This window comes from Mixophyes fleayi, chromosome 3, assembly GCF_038048845.1.
Source record: "Mixophyes fleayi isolate aMixFle1 chromosome 3, aMixFle1.hap1, whole genome shotgun sequence".
Lineage (NCBI taxonomy): Eukaryota > Metazoa > Chordata > Amphibia > Anura > Limnodynastidae > Mixophyes > Mixophyes fleayi.
In genome coordinates this window covers 311,458,682-311,483,916 of record NC_134404.1, presented here as the reverse complement: position 1 = coordinate 311,483,916, position 25,235 = coordinate 311,458,682, and the positions used below count along the sequence as shown (strand labels likewise).

The window sequence follows — 25,235 nt, the reverse complement described above, 5'->3', positions numbered from 1 at the left end:
AATAAGCAACCATGATTATTTATGGTTTAATGGTAAATGAAGCACATTTGGTTTATTTTAGATTAGTTTAATTGTTTTTCAAACATATGTGTTCTCGTGTCCTCTTGGCCCGATATAATTTAGATTGGTGGCATTGAGTGAAAACATCTCTCGTTAGGGGTTCACAAGCTAGAATCCTTTGTCAGGCATGCACTACTAATTGCAGACAGTAGGTGGTGTTTATGTAAAACTGCACTACGCATTTGTACCTTCTTTATGTCAACCAGCTTATGACGTAACCAGTCATTTGTACATACTGCATGTGCACTATATTAGATCCACAAAGAAGAAAATAATATTTTACTTTATTTTTTATACAGTGGTGAATGACAGCTTGGGAATTTGTTTATTCAATTAATGCTCATTTTAAATTTATGTAAGTGTTGTTTTTACACTTTTGGCCCAGACAGCCGTTAGACTGAGCAGCCAGGGTGCCCGCTGCCCCCCTGCCCCCCGGTCCAGCCCGCCTTTGGTGTCAGCCATACAGTACATCTGCCCCTTTCTCTTTCGATTGTAAGCTCTCATGAGCAGGGCCCGCTTCCCTCTTATCCCTCTATTTTTCCTCTGTTCCTCCTCTTGTTTATATATATTGTGTATATATATATATATATATATATATATATATATATATATATATATATATATATTTATTTCTAAAGGGAGAAAAAATAAAGCCATAGTTTGACAATATATGTAATATATTTGATAATATATGTGTCAAGTGTTAGGATAGTTTAAATAAAAAATCATATATATTAGTTTAATTTTTTATTTTTTATACAATTACATTGCATAATTGTACTAAACAAAATTATGTTAAAAAGCATTGGACATCGCACTAACAGAGTTATTAGGTTATTCTACTGTAACTAAAAAGTAGGGAATAGCAACCAATTCATGAACTGACCACCCCTGGAAGGTCTGTCTGTCACCAGGAAGAGGTAATCTTCACTAGTGGATTTTTCACTGATAGCGCACAGTGCCTTCTCCTTGTACTAAGTAGGAGGGTTTAATATATAACAAAGACTGTGTCTTACTCAGCTAGACAGTATACATATTATAATCTACATACAATACATAAAATAATTTAAGTCTTTATAATTAATATAATAATCATGATTTCTTTCACCCTTTTGGAGCAGATTGTCTGGTTAGAGGGTTGGTGTTTCCCTGTCTGAGTCACCAGGATGTAAATGTTGCTTTGCAGAATGGTTCATATACAGGGACTTGGACAGTGATGTCACAGTAGCTTAATTGCTGAAATCTCATCTTTCTGCCCTTTATCGGATCCCATTTTGACCACTTATGTCCTAAAAACGCAGTAGGAGTAATGGAGTGGGGAAAATTTTTCTTTTTACTTTACAAGCTACAATAGAATGTGAAGGTTACAACTAGCAATATATTTTACATTATTGTTTCTTGTATGACAATTGAAAGTTTGAAAGTCAAGTTTTAGTCATCCTTTAAGCAATATATTTTTAAAAGGTTTGAGAAATTATTCTTGCAAGCTGCTCGAAAACAGGCGATGTTGACAATTTGCAGCAAATCCCTCTGCTAACATGTATTATAGTCCTAATATCAGAGAACCTTGTCAGATTTGAGCTCTGTTTATGCCTGGGGTGCATTCAAGTTACCTGCTGTGTCATTGCTGTAGGGATTAACATATGGATCAGTGCTTGGTATGATATGGAATAGGTATCCTGTGGGAGAGAAACAATCCATTCACCCACTGTATGTTGTAAGCATGAAAGAAATTGGTACAATTCAGTTGGATTAGAAAATATCATTTTTATTTTTGGCTTCAGACCTGGGGGTAAATGTATGAACGTCCGATTTCTGCAAGTCGCCGGAAATCGGCGACTTTGCAGTGAAAATTTAAAGGGGCGATGGCTTGCTAAGGCAAACTTGCCTTTACAAGCCATCGCCGTTTTAAATTTTACCTGCAAAGTCGCCGATTTCCGGCGACTTGCAGAAATCGGACGTTCATACATTTACCCCCTGGAGTTGTGGAGAGACGCTGAACCGGGTTTAACTGTAGGAACTAGTTCTTACTACATTCTCCTCTATTTGTTTTGTACACAGTTAAGGAACATCACTGTGACTTAATTCAACAGAATCAAAGATTTAAAAATAAATAAGGAATTGCCTTAAAGCACAAAATATCAACTAGAGTATGATTTATTTAATATATAATAAAGTTCAATATAAAAAACACATATAAAAGGTATAAAAATACACATATCATCATTCATAAAATAATGTTTCCACACCGGTGTAAAAGTGAAACTGAGGATGTTTTTTTTTTTTTTTAAACGGAATATTAAATCAGAAGTCACATTACAGGTACATGTACTCTGTAAAAGCTAAATAATATGAGTAACAGGTCACTAGTAGCAGTGTGTCAGATTACAAGTCCCACAAAGGAGTATCACAAGCTGACAGTGAATTAGGTTAGTAGTGGTGAGGATACCGGGTTTTTAGAACCAATTTTCACTAGGTTAACCTGCCCCCTTAGGTTCAGAAATCACACAGGCAAGGAGGAGAACGGAAGCTACAATGTCATCTTTACTTTTCTTACAGTAAAATAACAGAATATATAACTGCATACTTTAAACAATAGGTCAGCGGATCACCAGATTCAATAGGAATCCCAACAAGGTTCCCCATCCACTACAGACACGTAAAAGCTCCACAGGCAAAACAGAAGGTCCAGGGAGTCTTGGTATATGGCTGTTCCGGGCCACTTGGCCAACTCTCCATCAACGTGGTGGGGCTCTGGGTATCGGTCTCCCCACTCCTGTGGGTGCACCAATTTGCCTAGAACCTGGCGAGTATCTCCTGATCGACTGAGGTAATAGCAGGCCCCAAGATGGAACAACAGCCTGCTTCCCCAGGTACAGCGATGATCACCTGGTCTGCTCGTAGAGAACAGAAACTCAACACCAGTCAGCCCTGCACCTTCCAGGAACCAATCCTCAGAATGTATACCCCCTCTCTACTGGAGTGGCTCCTTATATCCATGGTCAAATTCCAACAGTGTTTACCCCTCCCTGGGCAAACCACTGGTTTTCTCCTTCTTAAACATTGATGGACCAGTTGTTTGGAGTGGGAGTGAAGATGAGCTGGCCTTCCACAGTGGCTCCCCTGCTGTGTCCCTTCCGCAATGCTTGGGCCAGTCCTGTGGAAGGTAATGGGTAATACTTATCTTTCTCCAACTTCAGATCCTGTATAACACACAGCCCCTCCTGAAATGAACCTCTTCCATGCTTTTGTTACGTGTCAGGGCTTCCAGCTGTCCCTCACTTCCTGTCCCTTCCTTCTTACTCCCCCATGTGTCTGCACTAAGCTCTCACCCCTGTCCACCGGCAACAATATAAGAACTGGTCCTGGGGTGACAGTCCATGTAATCTCTACAGATTGTCGGGCCGGTGGGAAATGTTATTTTGGCAGTGTGGCCTGGTCCTGTCACAGTAGTCAGTCTGTGTATTGCAAATTGACTCACAATTCCATCAACCTCCTAATTAGAGAGTTCTAAGATAGATATGGTGGTCACCTTTGTCTGAGTTAAGTTTCACATCTCTGGATCGTGCAGAAACATTATAAGTACCGTTCCACCTTGTAAAGTAAGTGATCCGCTCTCCAGCTATGTGTCAATATTATTTCAGGTGAGGCATTTCATTTAAACTTTCTTAAAGTGAACATCTTGCATGTGGTTTACTATTAAATAGTCTTGTGGGGAGCACATCAGTTCATTATTATTATCGTAGATTTGTAAGGCGCCACAGTGCTCCGCAGCGCCGTACAGTAGTGAAGACAAGGACATACATAAAACAGGACATACGTAAAACAAGAACAGACAAGGCAGACAAAATGAATGGAGAAATGAAAACAAAGGATATGGAGGACCCTACTCATTAGAAAGCTTACATTCTAAAGGGAAGAGGGCACAGCTGAAACAAGAGGAGCGAGTGTGACTCCGAGTAGAGATTGTGATAATTGTGATGATGCATTAGTGTTAATAGTGTTATCGAGGATAAGGTCACCTCTAAAAAAGAGATGGGTTTTCCAAGAGCATCATGTATCAAGCACAAGTTTAAAAGCAAACAAACAAAAAGTGATAGAAATAAAAATATTATTTAAAAATATTTATTTTAAAAAATGTGATTCTGTTAAAATAAGTCCCAGGGCCGTTCCTTGTCTGTATTTATTTTCATGTCATGTTTCATGAATAGTAGAAAAGGGATTTGACACTTTTTTTAATTATTTTTAATTACCGTCAGAGATCCTTCTCTTTCATGTTTAGTAGTTGACCTTCTTATTCTTTTTCGTCATTATCTTTTTTTTTAATGTATATGTATCTATTTGTCTGCTCCTTCTTCTCTTGGCCTGTAGCTGTTTTCATTATCCACATTTTCTTAATTGAATCATTTAATCTGAATTTGTAAACAATATGGTTTCCGGAAGATTTAAATTAAAGGTGACAGATTGAATACCTAATTAATCAAAGTATTGATTCAATTAAGGTAGTGGATACAATAACACCTGCTTTAGGCAGATAAAATTAAATAAATGAATAAGAGATAAAGCAGAATCTGATATCTCCACATAAAACTGCACTGTAGTTGTTTTTCTGTCTTGTTTTTATTATTTTTAATATTGTTGAAACCCCTTCCCCATATCTATAGCTATAGTAGCAGGCGCCACCTTTTTTAAGCCCGCAAAGTTTGAATCTGTATCTGTGGATATAATAAAAAGTATGTTAATCACAAATCTCCTCCTGATGGGAAATTCCAGGTACCTGTAACCCCCCACTTCCCTTGCCAATGTCTATATACCCATCTTTGCATGTACCTAACACAGTTCCCAGACAATGGACAACATAGCATTGCCCACAATGATCACTTTTCTTTATTTAACATTGACCAACATATTGGGCGTGAGTCATTAGGGACAGTAACGCAAAAAAAGGAGTAAATGTTCTCTGAGACAAACCATTTTACAATGCAAGGGGTGCAAATTAGTTTATTATTTTGCACATAAGGAAAATACTGGCTGTTTTTTCATCTAGCACACAAATACTTGATAGCTTTAATTTTACACTGAAATTTATGGTTGATCTAGGACACGTGATATCCCAACTATAAATCTGTCCCCACATTTTAAATTTAAATCTCCCTCCAGTGCAGCATGGTTTTGCCCAGATGCAAAGTTGCTCCTTTTTTATGCTTTACTCTCCTAAATGACCCAAGCCCATTATTTCCAATGAAGTCAAAGTTCTTAAAATATAAGTAGCTGTTGTACCAGGGACCAAAATTCATCTTGCTTGTCCTGCCCATGCCCAGTAAGACACACTGTCCTATGCCCCTTAAAACACAAAATCCAACACCCCTTTACTCGCTAGGAATTACCTCTTAGCACAATTGTTTAAAGGGGTAGTATTCAGTGCTTCAATAGGCCCTGGGAGGCTTGTATGGTGGACTACAATTGGCTGCAGGATTGATCACTACAGTAAATCCAGTTTTAGCAATTAATGGCCTGAATCATTAAGGATCTTAACTTAAGAAACTTCTTATTGCAGTCTCCTGGACAAAACCATGTTACAATGCAAGGGGTGCAAATTAGTATTCTGTTTTGCACATAAGTTAAATACCGACTGTTTTTTCATGTAGCACACAAATACTTTATAGCTTATTTGTACACTGAAATTTAAAGTTGATATGTGTGTGCTACATGAAAAAACAGTCAGTATTTAACTTATGTGCAAAACAGAGAACTAGTTTGCACCCCTTGCATTGTAACATGGTTTTGTCCAGGAGACTTAAATAAGAAGTTTCTTAAGTTAAGATTCTTAATGAATCAGGCCCTAACTGATTAAAGTGCCCGGTACTGTTTACTAGTTATTAAATGCAGCAACCCGTGATTCCCCTAGATATAAGCTTACAAAGCAGACAAGTGGCAGTGTTTGCAAAAGTACAGTAATTAATGAAGAAATAGGTAAAATGTTAAAATTAATAAACAAAAAACAAATCAACACATTTTGGATCCCAAGAGTGTCGTGGTCCTGGTACATTGCACTCCTCCCAAAATCATCATCTTGTCCCTGCCAACTCATAAATGATCACCCGGTAACTGGATAGATTCAGTCAATGGCCTCATTCACAAACATCTCACTTCACCAAAGTAAAAGTAATATTTTAACAATAAAGCCAGGAGAGAAAAAATCGGTCACACACAGAGTTACTCTTCTGTTCCCGGGAAGTAATCCAGAAATGTAATATAATTTATAGGCTCTACATATTGCAGTGTTTGATTAAAGCTGTGTGCGCCTTACAACCAGCTAGTGCGGTTTACTGTATATTTTCTCTGAATACTTTGATATAAAAATATATTTTGCTTGATTTTCTTTTAATCAAGTGCTGCAAATAGGATATTCAGTACATGCTTTGGGATACCTAAAGTCAATCAGACTCTGTATCTGGGAACTAATTCAATCAATCACATCTAGAGAGAACAGTCACAGATAAGCTGTGAACCTGCATTTTTCTAATGGTTTTAAACTGATTTTGCAAAATGTGAACAGGTTTTTGTTTGATGAAGCATTGATACAAAATGTATTGTATTAATCAGATAAGGAAGCAAACTTCTAAAACTGTCTGTGAAGCAGGAATAATTAATCTCAATCCACCGATATGTCTTGAATATGTACTATTCATTAAATGGTTTATTCAGATTAATTTTCTATTAATAGTAGAGATGGTCACTGACCCTTGATTTTGTATTCGGTTTTGGATCTGGATTACCGTTGTGTTTTGGTTTTGGTTTTGCAAAACCGCCATTGCGTGTTTTGGTTTTGGTTTTGTTTGGTTTTGTTTTGCTATTTTGTTTGAAAATCAATGTTTTTGGGCCTAAAGTAACCCAATTTAGTGCTCCACCTGTTTCATAGATAAGTAATCTAATTGTAAAGCTAATAAATTATCAAAAAAAACAGTTTAATTCCTGGTAGGTAGGCCTACATTTATTCTACACACAAAACAGATTGTCTTCCTCTCCATCTATGCATATTGGCAATGCAGCCATCGTCTTTGGATGTATATTACACCCTACACTTATAGTTAAATATGTAAAGAAATGGACAACGGCAGTTTGGTTTCTGTCTCTCTAGGCCCCCCTCCACTTGTTGAAAAAAACAAAAAATTCAGCCATTATAGACTGTACAATATTAATTGAAATGGACAACGCCAGTTTGGTTTCTGGCTCTCTAGGCTCCCCTCCACTTGTCAAAAATACAAAAAAATTCAGCCGTTATAGACTGTACAATATTAAGAGAAATGGACAAAGCCAGTTTGGGGTCACTCTGTCTATGACACCCTACCCTTAAGAAAAAATTGCCCAAACAGCAGCCTTTCAAGACGGTACGTGATATGGAAATGCCACAAGTCCCTTTCCTCTTTGGGGGTAGATTGCACCCTACACTTACATAGAAAGTTTTAAAAAGATGTTATCGTCATCATCTTCAGCTTCATCCTCACCCTCATCAGTGTGTACGTCATCATCACAAACTATCAATTCATCGCCGCTTGAATCTGCCATTAGAGAACAGTGCTTGGATGTCTTGGATGGTGAAGGCCTTCCTCGTGGAAGATGTAGTTCATTTTTATAAACACCATTTTCTCCACATTTTTGGGAAGTAACCTTCTATGGCGATCACTGACTAAGTTCCCTGCTGTGCTGAACATTCGTTCAGAGTAAACACTGGAAGGTGGGCAGCTTAAGTATTGCAAAGCAAGTTTGTACATGGGTTTCCAAATGGCCTGCTTTTCTTCCCAGTAAGGAAAGGGACTGTCTGACATTTTCATATCAACTACCTCTTTAAAGTAATCCTCCACCATCCTTTGCATGTTTATACTCGGATGGAGTTATGGGCAAAGTGACACATTCTTTTGAAAAATCCTTCAAACCAGCCCAGATGTTAAATTGTTCTGGTCTGCCCCCTGCTTCTTTTTGGGAAATTTAATTTTTTACGAGCAGCAGCAGCTTGAGAAAGTGAAGGAGGACACGTCGTCAAGCCGAGGCCCAGTTCAGCGGCCAACTTGCTGAGCAATAGCTCCTTGCAAAAGTTCACATCTCGCTTATTTACAAGTAAAGACTCAATGTAGGTCTTAAACCTTGGATCAAGCACAGTGGCCAAAACGTACTGATCCGAGTTCAAGATCTTAATAACTCAAGGATCATTGTGAAGCGAATGAAGTACTTGATCGACAAGGCCAACATACTTTGCTGAATTGCTTGCTTTCAGCTCCTCCTTCATTTTATCAAGCTGCTTTTCCAATAGTCTAATTAAAAGAATGACTTGGCTCAAACTAGCAGAGTCTGCACTCACCTCACACGTCACAACTTGCACAGCACTGAAAGGATTCCCCACTGTGCAAGAGTGAAATACATCCCCCCTCCTTTCCCAATGTCATGGCTTGTGCAATATGCTTGGATGGCTTTGCGCTGTTCCTCCATCCTCTGAAGCATGTACAGGGTGGAATTCCACCTAGTTACCACCTCTTGCTTAAGTTGGTGGCAAGGCAAGTTAAACTGCTCTTGGAGCTGCTGTAATCTCCTACATGCTGTGGCTGAATGCCTGAAATGGCCTGAAATTTTACAGGCCACCAAAAGTATCTCCTGCACCTCACGGTTATTTCGTAGGAAGCTCTGCACCACCAAGTTGATGGTGTGGGCAAAACAGGGAATGTGTTGGAAATCACCCAGCTGTAATGCTCGCACTATATTGTTGGCGTTATCAGAAATGACATATCCTGGGGAGAGTCCAAGTGGTATAAGCCATGTAACAATCACATCTCAGTTTGCGTAACAAATTGTCAGCTGTATGCCTGTTAGTGAAGCCGGTGATACAAAGAGTGGCCTGCCTGTGACAAATGTTACGTAGTGGTGTACATGCTGCTGCTGTTCTTGCTGGTGAAGGTGAATGACCAACCCAGTGGGCTGTCACAATCATATAGTCTTTGGTTTGGCCACTTCCACTTGTCCACATATCTGTGGTTAAGTGGACAGTGGGCAGAATGGCATTTTTCAGCGCAATCTCTACATTTTTACACACTTTTTGGTATAGTTGTGGAATTGCTTTACGGGAGAAATTGTGTCGCGATGGAATTCTGTAACGTGGACACAAAACCTCAATTAACTGTGAAAAACCAGCTGCGTTTATTGTGGAGATTGGACGCAGATCTAACACTAACATGGCAGCCATGGCGTCTGTGATTTGCTTGGCGACTGGGTGACTGCTGTCATATTTGCTTCCCCTAGCAAATGATTGTTTCACAGTTAATTGCTGAAATGTAGGACTGCTCATTTTCTTGACCTGCCTCTGGGATGACGATTCACCCCCAGCAGCAGCAACAGCAGCAGTGGGACTAACACTTTCTTCAGAGGAATCAATAATAGTGCAGGAGTCATCCAACCTTAATAATTGGGATGCCGGGCTAACTCCGAGCGCTACTGAGGATATTGATGAGGATGGTGTGGTGGGTGTATTTTGTAGCCGTCGGGATGTCGGTGAGCGGAGGGTCTTAGCTGATGATGGAGTGCTTGTAATTTTTTGGGAAGAACTTTCAGCTTTTCCCAACACTTTGCAATGAACTCTTGTTAAATGGCGTAACATAGACGAGGTTCCAAGATGGTTAAGGTCCCTCCCTCGACTGACTGTGGCTTGACATACACTACAAATGGCTATACAATTGTTGTCTGGATTTGGGTAGAAATAATTCCACACATAAGAAGTGGATTTTTTTGTTTTATGCCCAGGCATGACAATGGCCTTTTTCTTGTCACATGCCAGAACTGCTGCCACTGGTGCAGGACTTACACAAACAACCTCATCCTCATCAACATCCTCATTAGCGCCCTCGTCGCCTACACAAATCTCCCCCTCATCCTCTTCTAATTCCAAAGTGGCATCCTCAATTTGTGTATCACCGGCTACACTCGGGCTATTAAGGCACACATCAGCAGAATGCTCACGATTAGACATCCCACTGTTGGATGGACTCTCCACAGGGATTGGTGTCATTTGTGAATCAGAGCAAACATTATCCTCTAATGCTTTACTGTTATCTTGCAGCTCGGCTTTGACGCGTAACAGTAGTTGTGCACCAGTTGTGCACCAATTGTAGGCTCGGTAACTTTTTGGGATCTGCCACTAATAGTCAAAGGTGAAGGTCTCATTCTCTCTTTGTCATTGCGTGTGTAGAATGGCATCTTGGGTAAAAAAAAATTATCGGCACTTAACTTTTGCTCAGTAATACTTCTTTTTCGCTTCAACACAGTCAATTTTTTTTTTGTTTTGGTTTTTTGAACTGATTTCGAAACACTGTGTAGTTTAACATCGCCTTGCCCAGATGACGTACTGGAAACACTAATATCGGGACTGGTGACAGAACCTGGTTGCTCATTCTGATCATATGTGGACTGCTTTGAATCCATTCTGAGCCCAAAGCACTGTGGAGTGCTAAAAATTATTTGGTAAGATACTGCTGACAGATAGTAATTTTGACAGCCAGAAATATTTATGCACTATTATGGGGGACTATTACTATTACTGGGGAGTGCTAAAAATTATTTGGTAAGATACTGCTGACAGATAGTAATTTTGACAGCCAGAAATATTTATGCACAATTATGGTGGACACCCCAAAAGCACTGGGGAGTGGCTAAAAATTATTTGGTAGATACTGCTGACAGATAGTAATTTTGACAGCCAGAAATATTTATGCACAATTATGGTGGACACCCCAAAAGCACTGGGGAGTGCAAAAAATTATTTGGTAGATACTGCTGACAGATAGTAATTTTGACAGCCAGAAATATTTATGCACAATTATGGGGGACACCCCAAAAGCACTGGGGAGTGCAAAAAATTATTTGGTAGATACTGCTGACAGATAGTAATTTTGACAACCAGAAATATTTAGACAAAATAATGTGGGACACCCAAAAAGCACTTTGAGTTCCAAATATTAAAAAAAAACAACTCCTCTATCCTCCTCTCTTCTATAGCGATTTTTGTTAGCACAATTGGATTCAGAATATTGTATTCTCTGTTCCTGCTCTAATCAGCCTGTGACTACACCCTGCTCTCTCCCTCTGTCAAATGGCGATGGATTGCTGTGGAGGCGTGTATTTATAATCTTCAAGTATCGCGAGAACCGAGCCCTGAGATCCGACGACGTCACAATGACGTTCGGCCTCGATTTGGATTCCGAACGGGCGGGTCGGTACTCGGATACCCAAAGTTCGGGTAAGTTTGGTTCTCGGGGAACCGAGCCCGCCCATCTCTAATTAATAGTGACCTGTTGGACCAACAACCAGCTTTCTATATGTTTTTATCTATATTTATTGGACAAAAATGACATTATAGGCATTATATAAGGAAGATAACGATATAAGATACACTTCAGTCAAAATTTACTTTTGGGGCAAATTGCTTGTTATCACTACCATATGATACTACAGAAAGAACATGATTTTTTGAGATAAATAATGCAGTGGTTCTTTTATGTAGTATGTGCAAAATGCCAGTTCAAAAGACAGGTAGGGTCATAACACTGCTAATACACAGCATTTTGTAATAATACCAGAGCTAACTGCAATAATGCCCAGTAAGGTGCAATAATGCCCAGTAAGGTGCAATAATGCCCAGTGAGGTGTGATGATGGCCAGTAAGGTGCAATAATGCCCAGTGAGATGTGATGATGGCCAGTGAGGTGCAATAATGCTCAGTAAGGTGCAATAATGCTCAGTAAGGTGCAGCAATGACCAGTGAGGTGTGATGATTGCCAGTAAGTTGTAATAATGCCCAGTGAGGTGTGATGATGGCCAATAGGGTGCAATAATGCCCAGTGAGGTGTGATGAGTGCAATAATACTCAGTAAGGTGCAATGATGGCCAGTGAGGTGTGATGATGGCCAGTAAGGTGCAGTGATGCCCAGTGAGGTGTGATGATGGCCAGTAAGGTGCTGTAATGCTCAGTAAGGTGCAATAATGCCCAGTGAGGTGTGATGATTGCCAGTAAATTGTAATAGTGCCCAGTGAAGTGTGATGATGGCCAGTAAGGTGCAATAATGCCCAGTGAGGTGTGATGATGGACAGTAAGGTGCAATATGCCAGTCTAGTGGACAGTAATGTTCAGCCATACTTACGGAGCTCTCTTCCTGTTGCTTGCACTAAATCTTCTCTCCTTGCCACCTTCCTGTTCCTCACCTGACATTGACTGTAGGTGACAAATCAGACGCCAGCAGCGCACACTTCATGAGATCTCATGTGCCAATGGGGCAATAGTATTGGTTTCTCCAAAGTACCAATAACAATGGCCCAGTTGTAGTCAAAGCTTCTGGTTCTTAAGGCTATAACTGTGCCTCTGCAATTTGAAGGTGGAGTGGAGCGCTCCTTACTAATAATGAGGGGATGGACCTGGGTAGTAAATCCCTCTGCCATCCATGCCAGCCCACCCCACTAATGCTGCCAGGAGAGGGCTGGCATAGTTTAGCCCAGGGGGCAAAGACTGTTGCCACCCCGCTGCCCATCTTCAATACAAATGTGCATACATGGTTTTACATCTTGTGCATTTGGTGTATATGAATGGCAGCAGCCAATTTGCTTGCTTTATTTAATTACAATTCTGTATTATTTATATGCTCCGCCCACTGTGACAAAATGACTCAATTTGCGATGTCATGCTCTGCCCACAACAGTGCAATGATGCGAAATGCACCATCACATCATTCTGACTGGGCATCAGGAAGATTGACAGACTTTCTTAGGAGCCTGAGAGATCACCCACTATTGCGGGAATCTCCCGGACCTTCCTGGACCGCGAGGTGAAAAAAAAATATGCAGCTCTTAGGCGTTCCTTGAACAATCTTACGGAAATGATTTTTAAAATGTAGGCAATTATATCCTACAAGTTAACCTGTGCATGATACTCATGCATTCTAGTCAAATCAAGCTACTTAAGGTGTTAAAAAGGTTCTTGTCATCATCTTCGCCACACACACATGCCGCTAGGCTTTTATATATTAGATAATGCTAAGAATTTAGTAGGTCAGTGTAGTATATAACTCCACCCAGCAGGTGGCGCTGCAGCTTGAGCACTCTGTCACCCTGTAGTTTTTTCAAACACACACACACACTAACACAGCATGTGTGTTTATGAGGTAAAATTACCTCACGAAAATGAGTTTGAGCCCTCAACTGGTAAATTTAGCCTTTACTACCCCTCCCACGGGGGGAAGGGGGGATGATGGAAGTTAACTGACTTCACTATTATAATGTTTTTGTCAAATAATGTCAGTATACCAAATTTCAGGTCAATTGGATGAGCCCTTTCTGAGAAAATAGTTTTTTCCACACTCACACACACTAACACACGCCGCTAGGCTTTTATATATTAGATAATGCTAAGAATTTAGTAGGTCAGTGTAGTATATAACTCCGCCCAGCAGGTGGCGCTGCAGCTTGAGCACTCTGTCACCCGGTAGTTTTTTACACACACACACACTAACACGCCGCTAGGCTTTTATATATTAGATAGGTTTACAAATCAATTTCTATCAATGAAATATTATTTGTAAGCATACATTTAGTTTGATCCATTTTCACGCATGCCATATGTGGTGTATCTAGTTCCTGTTGCTGTGTGTGTATGCAGCGAAGGGATACGCAGGATCTTTTTTTTCTGCTGTATATAATTGGTGTATGAATCTATCTTCTGTGTAATGTGTTTCCTGTAGTTCTACAGTTATGAATTGTGTGTAAACCACTGTGTCATGGTTACTAAAAATGTTATTGAAATATACTGTAAGTCAGACTTAACACAATAAATTCATTTTTAACAATACAATAACATTGGCATAGTGATATAAAGCCTAGTACTGTTCATTATTTCAAGCTACATTTGAACCAGTCTCATTTGCAACCATCAGCAAACTGATGAATTTCTAAACAGTATTTTTATAAACTTCTTGTAGTAGACTTAGGGTTATATTTACTAAACTGCGGGTTTGAAAAAGTGGAGATGTTGTCTATAGCAACCAATCAGATTCCAGCTGTCATTTTGTAGAATGTACTAAACAAATGATAACTTGAATCTGATTGGTTGCTATAGGCAACATCTCCAATTTTTCAAACCCGTAGTTTAGTAAATATACCCCTTAAATTTTTGTCACAAGTTGTTATTTTTGCAATAAATTCAGGTAAATGTGGGTCTGCCAGGAATACTACTGTGAAGCTGTGTTAATGGGTCAGTCAGCTGAAAATGCATCATCATTATCTTGATTTCTTAACAAGATCACAGTATAAAAATCTAGGGTTAAGGATGTGTCTAAGTCTTTTAACTCGTAGAGTCATGCAGTGGAGATTTCTGATGCCTAACATGAGTTAGAATGACTTACGCCATTCCCTCTAGAAATGGTTTACTAAATGTCGTACTATGATGAATACCAAACAATAACACTTTGCCATCCACAATACGACCATTAGTTTTATTAAAGATAGATTAAATTAGCATTACATTATCCATACCCTGCATGTTTTGTGAAAGAGCCCTTTAAGTAGTTTCATGCTGGAGGTTTGAAATGTAAATGATCTAAGGCTGTTATTATTGTCAATAGTAGACAGATTTGCAACGTCAGAAGAATCTAATGCCAGCTCAAATTAGTGACTGGTTAGTAAAATAAATTGCCCGCTCTGCATTTTCTCCCTATTGAAATAATTACAAGTGAGATTTCATAGTGCTATCTGTCATCGGCTGTCTCTGGTAGTAAATGTTAGTGATTAAAATCTGTGCCATGTGTTGTACAAGTCAGTACTTCAGTACTGACAAGTCAGTACTATCCATAAATACAATCCTCAGCAAACAGCCATTGCTAGTGATTAAGCTTTCACTCAATGCTATTTGTCATTCAGAGAGATTCCTAATTATGATATGTCGTATGTGATTTAGGTTGGTTGAACACTGTAGCCAAATTATACAGTCACTTGATATTAATTTATGCAAACTATCTAGATTAATGGAATGTAGTGATAAAAAAAGCAAATAAACTTGGTGCGCTCGGATTCGTCATTAAAGTTTCCAGGGGAACCATCAGTGAACCTCAGAACTTAGTGAGAAACAGCAGAAAGTTTGAAACAAAGGAGACATTGGGGCATTACCTTTATTTACCTCTTTGTTTGTTTGTGGTTGACAATAATGTGCCCCTCTGCATTACAATTTCCTCGGTAATAACTGACAATACTATATAAGGTGTTATACAAGGTGTTTTTTTTTTCATATGCTGAATATATCCAGTATTGTTAACTACTCTTATGGAATATTAGGGTGACTCCTGAATCATCACACTCCTGCCACTTAGTATACTGAAGTAGGCGGAGCTCGATGGTGCTATTACTCCACCCACTTGGCGATCCAAATTGCTTCACCAAGAACCAACCAACTCTTTTCCTACCGTGCTTTCCAATGTCCTGTAAGGAAGTTTGGAGATGTAGACAAGTGTGGGATACAGCGTATAATCATCTTGCTTTGAAATAGCCGACAAGTCACTACAAATGTCTACTGTTGGCCAAAGTGACCACCATTGTCTATAATAACCATTTCAATATAGGTTCAATAATTATCGGAGTTGTTGGTTGGGCAGCTCGGTGGCTAAGTGGTTAGCACTTCTGCCTCACAACGCTGGGGTCATGAGTTCAATTCCAGACCATGGCCTTATCTGTGTGGAGTTTATAGGTTCTCTCTGTGTTTGCGTGGGTTTCCTCTGGGTGCTCCGGTTTCCTTCCACACTCCAAAAGCATACATAGGTTAATTGGCTGCTATCTAAATTGACCCTAGTCTCTCTCTCTCTCTCTGTCTGTGTGTCTATTTTAGGGAATTTAGACTGTGGGGCAGGGACTGATGTGAATGAGTTCTCTGTACAGCGCTGTGGAATCAGTGATGCTATATAAATAAATGGTGATGATGATGAGCATGAAATGCTGTTGGAATATGACCACCAGCAACCAGTGTGTGTGTGCTCACCATTCAGCCATAAACGGACCCCATCGATGCCGGAAATAATTCATCTTCTCGGACCAAGGGCAGGATTTGCTCCGCGGATCTGACCACTTGTGACCTACTTAATAAATAATAAATAATGCTGAAGTATATGGTTTGACTCTACTACAGCTGTATCTTACCACTCCTCCGGCCCCAAATGACTTATAGCACAACATAAAATACAATGGTAACCTTCTTTTTAAAGCATAGCAACAAAAAACATTATAACTAAGTAAATAAAGCTGAACTAATATATTTACTGGTCTTCAATCTTCCTCTAGTTAAGTTAAATGTTGATTTTGACTATTTTCTTAGTAAAAATAGATATTTGAATGTTGAAAAAAATATCATATGTTCCAAATTAACATTTAAATATTATTTCTTTTTTTTATAAAAATTATTAAAAAAAACTTAAACAATGCAAATTAAAAAAAGAGATAAAACAAAAAACACAATTAACATACAACCATATATATTGAATCAATATCATAATAAAATCCCATGCCACATAATATGCAAAGTGCTATAAATTAGAATAAAAATTATTATTGGCTCTTCTATTGCAGATCTTGGCAGAAAATGTTTGACATTTATTTTTAAATATCATCAGAATTTTTAGAAGAGAGAAGCTTTTGGGATCATTTCCCAGATACATGGGTAATTTATCTTAGTACAACCAGAAAAAAAACAAAAACGGTAGCATCATCTTTAGTAGAAGAGGTCAAATAAAATAATGTATCCTTCTTTCAAATACAGAACATGTTTTCTATTACAAATAGTAAAAAGAGAAAGAGAGAGTTATGTACCCATTATATTCACATGACTTGCAGTATGGGGTCTATTATGGCGAATGCTTTGATTTTCAACTAAGCTTTTTTGTTGGTAATTTAGAGTATCATGCTTAGAATATATTACTTACATTTAGAAATGTCTCCTCTCTTTCACCACACTAAAGGTCACTTCCAAAAAGGCAAAACATGCCAGTGTACTGAGCTTTACCAGTTGTGCAAATACACCTTTTTGTCCGCCTAGTGCATTTATAATTGTTAGGCTAACAGCTACTGTCATAAGCTTGCAGAACTAGGAATAGAAGTCTTCGCCTATAGCAGCCACCTTTCCCGTAGAGCTAGTTGCGCTCACAAGTACTCAGATGCCCAAGGTCTTAACTCTAGCGTAGTGTAAGCTTATAAGCAATACTGCAGCGAGGGAGATAGGAGGCGGTAGACTGGATGGTAGCGAATGGTCAGAAACTGTCCGAGGTCAGAGGTCCGTAGCAGGAATAATGGTCAGGGTCAGGCAAAGGTCAGGGCTGGCAGCAAACAGGGAAGTCTAGGAAACAGATTCAAAGGTCAGAATACAAGCGGAGTCCAGTAAAACAAGCCAAGGATCACAACAGAAGGTCCAACTAGAAAGCTACAGAGAGAAAGCAGCTCCCAGAAACAGGCAGGTAGCTACTAAGTCAACGCTATGACCGGCAGGGAGGCTAAGCCTTATAAACAAAGGGGAGCCAATCATATGCAGGGGACACAGCAGGAGGTAATTAGCCTCAGGGCTGTTTAATCAATAGTGTTTGTTGCACACGCGCCCGGCTGCCTCTCATGTTGGGACGCAGCATTTCAGACCGAAAGCGTCCAGGCAGTTGACTTGACGATGGGCGGGACGGAAAGAAAGTGACGTCCCGTTCGTTATGGATACAGAGGGGATGTGGACCAAAAGTAGGTAGTGAGTTGCTGCTGCTTCAGGCACCACCGCGGCTTATAAAAATAATCCCAGCTTACATCCTGGTTATGGCAGCTGGCTGGAAAAATCAATCAGCTTAGAGCAAAGGGGCAATAGAAATTTGCGTGCTTGATATGTTTTTTTAAATTGGTCAAAATAAGCATGAAAAGGTGCTAAAGTTGAAGCACTGAAAGCATAGGGTACCCCCTACATATGTCTTGTCCACACATTCAATCTAATTTAAATAATATTGCCCTGGAAAACAAAATCTAGTTTTGCGCTTATCTTGCATTCAGCATGGAACACTGATGATCATTCTACCTCGGTCCATGAATGGATGCCAAGTTTTGCATCCCAGCAGACGTCGCCAGGGACTGGCTGGAATTTTTTGGGCGAGAGTCGGGTGTGCGAGTCTCGGCTCAGGAGCCTAAGCCCCAGGTAGGACCCCTGACCTCCAGCACTGCCAGCCCCTGTACATCACCATATTGGACTATAAATCAGTGTTCTTTGTGTGATATTTTATGACATGCGCCTTGTCTCATCTCTGGTAACCACCTCTCACTTCCGCCTACAAGACTTCTCCCGTGCTGCTCCCCACTTATGGAATTCCCTACCACACTCAATCAGACTTTCCCACAGCCTTTATATATTTAGACACGCTTTGAAAACCCATCTCTTTTTTAGAGGTGACCTTTTCCCCGATACCACTATTCACACTAATGCACCCTCACAAATGTCGCAATCTCCACTCTAAACCACATATGCTCCTCTTGTTTCAGCTGTGCCCTTTTCCACTTAGAATGTAAGCTCTCTAATGAGCAGGGTCCTCCGTACCCTTTGTTTTCATGTCTGCATTTATTTTGTCTACCTTGTATGTCCCTGTTTTATGTATGAACTGTTTTCCCTACTGTACAGCGGGGGCACTGTGACGCCTTACAAGTCTACGATAATAATAATAATAATAATAATAATAATAATAATAATAATAATTATATATCCCTGTGTCTTTTGTTTTTTATTACACATGCATCCATCTGCAGGTTGGTGTATTGTGATAATATGTAATTTTAGTATAAAATAAACAAACAGAAACAGTTTCTTTGCATAGTAATTGGATGAATAACGTGAGGATGTGCAACATTCTAATCTCACTTAGAAGTACTTGCTGCCCATTGCGTAGGGACAGTAGAGGTTGAGAATTGGCTATTGCTATGCACAATGCAAAGCTCAAGCCTTTTTTTTTATTCAGCAAAAATGTGAAAAAAAGAACTGAGAGAAGGAGAATAATAAATGCATGAGTTTATGTGAGGCAGGTATATTGTCACAATTACTTACAGAATGTTCTGTATTAAGAAGTGTAATAATTCACAGTATTATAATGAGGAAATATTCGGACAACTGCAATAGAACATAAATGATCTAAATGGAAAGTGAATGAGTGAACTATATAATACATATATTTCCCACTGAATCGGAACTCTATCGGAACTCAATATTAATAAGATAGGAAAAGATCTTTTCTGAAAAGAATAAAGAACATGTAATAACAAATTTCTCTTGGAAAACACTCCAAAAAGTGGCATTATAGAGAATAAAAAAGAAAAAGGCATTTATTTTATAAAGCTCTTTTTATATAGACTATGGCGTTCAATTGCATAGTTATTATTCCATCAGAGACATTGATTAAATACAGACATAACGTTCTTCTTTTAGACAGGATGTGTGATACACCCTGAATTTATGCATGTGATGCACTGTTTGTGCCACCTAACACAACTGTATGTGAGTGGGTAGTGCCAATATTGCTGGATCCGACGCATTTACTGCACAGCGATAGGCACTACTGAGTCATGACGTTGTCTAAAAGAATATTGCTACATTTGTCGTTACTGTATATTAGACTTATATACAAATTCCTCTAATATACAATACTGAATGTTTTTAAATTAGTTACATGAAATCATTAAAATAGTAAAATAGAAATCGAAATAGAAAATATATTAATAGCTTAAAAAATATGACTTTGTATCTTGAGGTCTGCGCTTGAAATATATCTTGAAGGTCTTTAAAAATAGTCACTTACATGATTCTTATCAATAAATTTCATGTTTCCAGTGTCACTTAGAAGAAAAAATGTATCACAACGATTCCTCATCCCAACTACAGGCAACGTCTACGGAATTGGTTTAGGTTAAACTTTTTGTCCCCCGTAACATCCTCAGATAATGTCCTTGGCCTTATATTTGATGTACATGAAATAACGCTGTGGAACTTTGATGTATTTTAACCTTTCATGTCCAAAAAAACTTTATTTATAGAGAAGTTAGAAAACATCCAAGAAAACGAAATGCTTATGGTGGTCGCTGAAACTCGGTGGTAAAGGGGATTTTGAAGTTGTCATTGTTTTGACTGTAAAGAAAATTAAAGATGCTTTCCGTTCTGAAGAGGGATTTCTCCTAGCTGTTTTCCTAGCCGTTGCTAAGGGGCTAAAATTTAAGAGCTTACCATTTCTATCTTCTCTTCTGAAAAGTAATTCTGGTAAAATATATAACCTTAATTATGTGTGTGATCTTCAGGCTGTCCAATCTGTAGCTCTATACTCAGACAGAGGTTTGGTAGAACTATACAAAGCTGAGTGATACGTGAATGCTTTGTTTCAGTGCACGGCAACATAAGAAGTGCACACTGAAAAATTGACATTAGCAATGCTGCCACTGAGTGATGTCAACTGAAATGGCAAATAGCTATGCATAGGTTTTACCAATGAGTTCTGATTTACTCTACGGCATTTAGTAAAGGATTTTAGTAAATAATTTTGTTTACAAGTCAAATTCAAAAAGGTATTGTTTTGCTGTAATAAATATATTACTATTATTATTATTATTATTTTTAAATTATTTTTCTAAAGTAACATTGGATAAATAAGCATCTACCGTCAGATAGAGTTAGAAGTAAATCCAGCTAGACGGTACAAATCATGTTGTACTTTGGGGGTGGGGGTGGGATTTGAAGTGTGGACATACCTTAGAGTTAGTAGGGGGGGCGAATCCAGGGGTAAACAGAGGATTTCTAGCTGTGGTTTTCCAAATTTGAAACAGTTAGGAGCCAGCTGTCATATTTTAGGTGCTTGGGCTACCTGGCTTGTCATATCATATTTATAAAATGTAACTTTAACTTATAAATTTGCAAAATGGTAGCTGTGCACTGCTGTGAAGTAAAATATCACCATGTGACAGGGATTTTCATGTAGGTTATGATAAGGCCTAAACAAATATGTATGGGATTCCAGGATTAGACCTACTAAATATGTCCCATCAGAGACTGACCTATGTCCTTTCAGGGATGGGCAACCTTTGACCTCCTCTTCAGTCTCCAGCTGTAAAGCCATAGCCTGGTACCAGCCATACTGCTCTAATATTGCTCCCTCAACAAGTTGTGTTGAAATTATGCGGTTCACTTGCTCGCTGATTGGACAGCTCGTCCGGGCCCCTGAGGCTGAAGCCCTCGGCATTGATATCAGTCAGAAACTCACATGACAATGTGAAGAGAGTAACGTGAATTAGCTGCTGATTGGAGGAAAACAATAACACTCAGGGCTAGATTTACTAAACTGCGGGTTTGAAAAAAGTGGAGATGTTGCCTATAGCAACCAATCAGATTCTAGTAATAATTTATTTAGTACATTCTACAAAATGACAGCTAGAATCTGATTGGTGGCTATAGGCAACATCTCCACTTTTGAAAACTCGCAGTTTGGTAAATATACCCCTCAGTGTTTCTGGAGTGATGCAGCACATGTCTGTTTAAATTCTGGGCAGCAGTAACCTCCCCTACCTGCACTCCAGACCAGCTCTCTAGTCTGAGTTCTAGGAGCCAATCAGAGCATTAAATGTTCACAGTGATAGCCCAACCGGGCGCCAATCAGGAACATTTACAACAAGTTAGCAGAACCATCTGACCAGGCACGTGCTGGCAATTTCAGCCCGGGGGGTGCACAGGCGGCCGCATCACATGACACGGGATGTGGCCCCGTCATTGATGACGCAGCCGCATCGCGTGTCATTTGATGCGGCCGCCTGTGCGCTGATGCGGCCGCATCCTGTGTCATGAGATGCGGCCCTAACATCGGTGATTATGAGCGGTCTGGGGGGCCGATGCCCCCCTGCCCCCCGGCCCAGCCCACCTCTGCACCTGACAAATGTAAATTTACTAGCAGCAAAATATGTTATAAATAGGTATCTAGATGAAAGGAAGTTTTGTAAATCCAACTGACTGCTAAACGTATAGACTGGAAACGTTATATATTTTATTGCACTCAAATTAAAACATAATGCTTTAATTCTGTATTTGTATTAGACATCCATTATTTTATTATAGTATTATATTATATATTTATTATTTTGTTGTATGTTGGTGCCATGTAATAATAGATAATAGCAGTCAAGCTTTCTTATTTTCTTTCTCTCTTTTAGGTGAGATATCTGTCGAAGGATTTATGCGGTATCTAAGTGGAGAGGAAAATGGAGTGGTACCACCTGAAAAACTGGATTTAAATGAAGATATGTCGCAGCCCCTTTCTCATTATTTTATTAATTCCTCACACAACACTTACCTCACAGGTGAGGTATATTATATTCTTTTTTTTCATGTGTCCATTCCTTAATTGTCAATGGGTTTCAGGCATCCCAGCAGTTTTAGAAATTAAATGATGTATGTTAATGCATCAGAGAAAATAAACCTGAATTATAAATTGGTGTATCATCTCCTTTTACGCAAACATTTTTCCACCCAAGGAAACTCAGCATTTAGAAGCTTATTTACTGCCATGTAGTATTCAACGGGAAACACTAAATTCTTGTCACACAAGAGTGTTTGCATAGTTAACTTGCTGCATGCACCAGTAGTTATACGTCATTAGTGCTCTCATTGGCCAAACAAATTTGGAGTTTAATTGGAGTTCATTACAAACATTTTATTTGCAGGCACCAGAGTTTCCATACATGCCACAGAGTTGTACAATTTAGTTAGAAAAACAAAGCAATGTTAAATAATTAATTAGCCCTTGGTCTTGGGATTATTACTATAATGTATCTGTAGGACCTCAGTTTGCCACAATGGGCCTGAGTCATTAAGGAGAGCAAAAAAAAAAAAAGAGTAACTTTGCACTTCGGCAAAACCATGGGGGGAGGTAAATTTAAAATGTGGGGAGAGAATTATAGTTGGGATATGCCATGTCCTATATCAATTTCAGTGTAATAATAAAGCTATTAATTATTTGTGTGCTACATGACAAATAAGTCAGTATTTTCTTTATGTGCAAAACAATAAACTAATTTGCACCCCTTGAATTGTGAAATGGTTTGTCCAGGATCAAACTTACTCCTTTTTTTTGCTTTGCTCTCCTTAATGACTCAGGCCCAAGACCATAGACTCAACAACACCCCAAAATAACAATGTAAATACCCACCTACTAATAATCTCAGCATCAAATCAATTAAAATAAACCCTGGATACACTGTTATGAGCCCCAGATCTTTACCATCCACTGATACAGCTATTAATGGGGATGGTAAAGTTTCCCTTGACATGCATGAAATTCTTATCACAATATCAAAAACTGAAGTTACTTTTCAGTAGAGCCTGCGATGATCTGGCTAATGCATTGATTTACCTTGGGACAGCACTGTAGAAGCTGGTTCAATGCAACCTCCAGGGACCACAGTCTGAGACTAGGTTGCTGGATTGCAGTACAAGGCTTGGGTATGTGGAGTGGAAATTTAGACCTTACCCACATATCTTTATAGTTATGTGTATGTCACAAAAAAGTGGTAAAAATTGCCTTTCATATAAATAAATTAAAACATTTCCTCATTTAGGGCCCTTACCTACTAGCATTTGAATGCTGCTCTCTAATTAGCATTTTGAATTCAAGTGCAAAGTATGCATCTGCTTGTAAAAATGAAAGTCTACAAATTGCAATAGGCACTTGCTACCAGTCATTTCTCCATAGCTTGATAGTAACACAATGGAGAGCAAGAAGAAATAACAATTGTCAGTGAAGTCAGGGATGCGTTTCACAGTGACTTTACCATTCCTATCAATCTTTAATCACTGAATCTGGATAAAATGGGCTGTGGCCACATCACAATGGAGCTTGGCCACATCCCCCCATGTCGTGCCTATTGCTTCTTACCATCCTCCCCTACAGTCCCCTAAAAACTAGTAAACATTACCACATCATACACATACACACCATACCTCCCAACCTTTTTGACCATCAGAACAAAGATTACAATGATCAAGCCCCTAATTTAGGACAGTCCACGTAAATTGGGACAGTTGTCTTCAAGAATCCTGTAGATAGGAAGCTCAGTTCTACCAGTTGAAGGAAGGTTTGGGGTGGGGTGGGGGGGCTAATCTCTAAAACAGATGGCTGGCTGGGTTCTTCTATGCTGCACTTTTTGGCTAGTGCCATCTGTGGCAAAAACAAAAATAGATGCTTATTTCCCAAAAGTAATAAGACTATGTAGGCCTGAAATGTGTCGATGACATGTTTTTCTCAATGAACAGTAGGCAATCAGTCCTGTGAGCCACAGACCAGTAATCAGGGCTGTGACATGCATTAAAACATACACCTTCATTAGAGTTTGAGGTTGATGACTTCTCTCCAAAGAATAATTACCATCCAGATCACTAAACAAGAACATGTTTCATTTTGTTTGTAGCAAAAATCATCAGGGTATAAAGTATTCTGTACTCTTTTAACTTGACACTCAATACACGTTACCCTATTTAGAACACAGAATGTTGGGCTGTGTACTCCCCAGTTATTTATGCAGCATGCTTTGCATGCAGCCAGCAAACAAGAAGACAGCTGGTATGTAATTGGATGAAATGAATAGGTGTGAAACATGCATTTTAATATTGTCAGAAATAGATTTTGTTCGTCTACAAATAAATGAGAATCATAGTAACAGCAATAACTGGAAGTTTGTGCACGGCTCTTTGCAGATTTGTATTAAAATGTGTGCAGATCCTTTTAGCATCTGTAATCCTATTTAAAAAAAGGGATGTGGGAAATTGTGAAGATTGTTTGCTAAATTCATTTTATTACTTCATAAGAGTTTGGCTGGGCCGCGTCCTCTACACATCTGTATTGGTCATATTTTTAGTTTAAAGCACAATTTAATGAGCTTTTAAATGACTGTATCTGGCATCATATCAAATGTCTATTATGCTCAGACTTCATCTAGGTGTAAAGTAGTGATAGACAAAAACAGTTCTTAATTTGTTGGTCAAAAAGAATTTGGACTCAAAAATTCTGACATCTGCTGGGAGGACATTAACATTGATCTTTAAACCGTAACGCCTCTGGAGCGCTCCT

The 25,235-nt window shown here is 39.1% G+C and overlaps 1 protein-coding gene across 1 annotated transcript in view; it reads left to right on the top strand.

Moving 5' to 3' along the window:
- The window catches only part of PLCB1 (phospholipase C beta 1), a 532,247-nt gene that overhangs the window by 335,551 nt on the left and 171,461 nt on the right, over positions 1 to 25,235 (top strand). Inside the window, exon 10 of the mRNA XM_075203998.1 lies at positions 22,324 to 22,470. Coding sequence (XP_075060099.1) covers positions 22,324 to 22,470 — 147 coding nt within the window. The remainder of the gene's footprint in view (positions 1 to 22,323; positions 22,471 to 25,235) is intronic.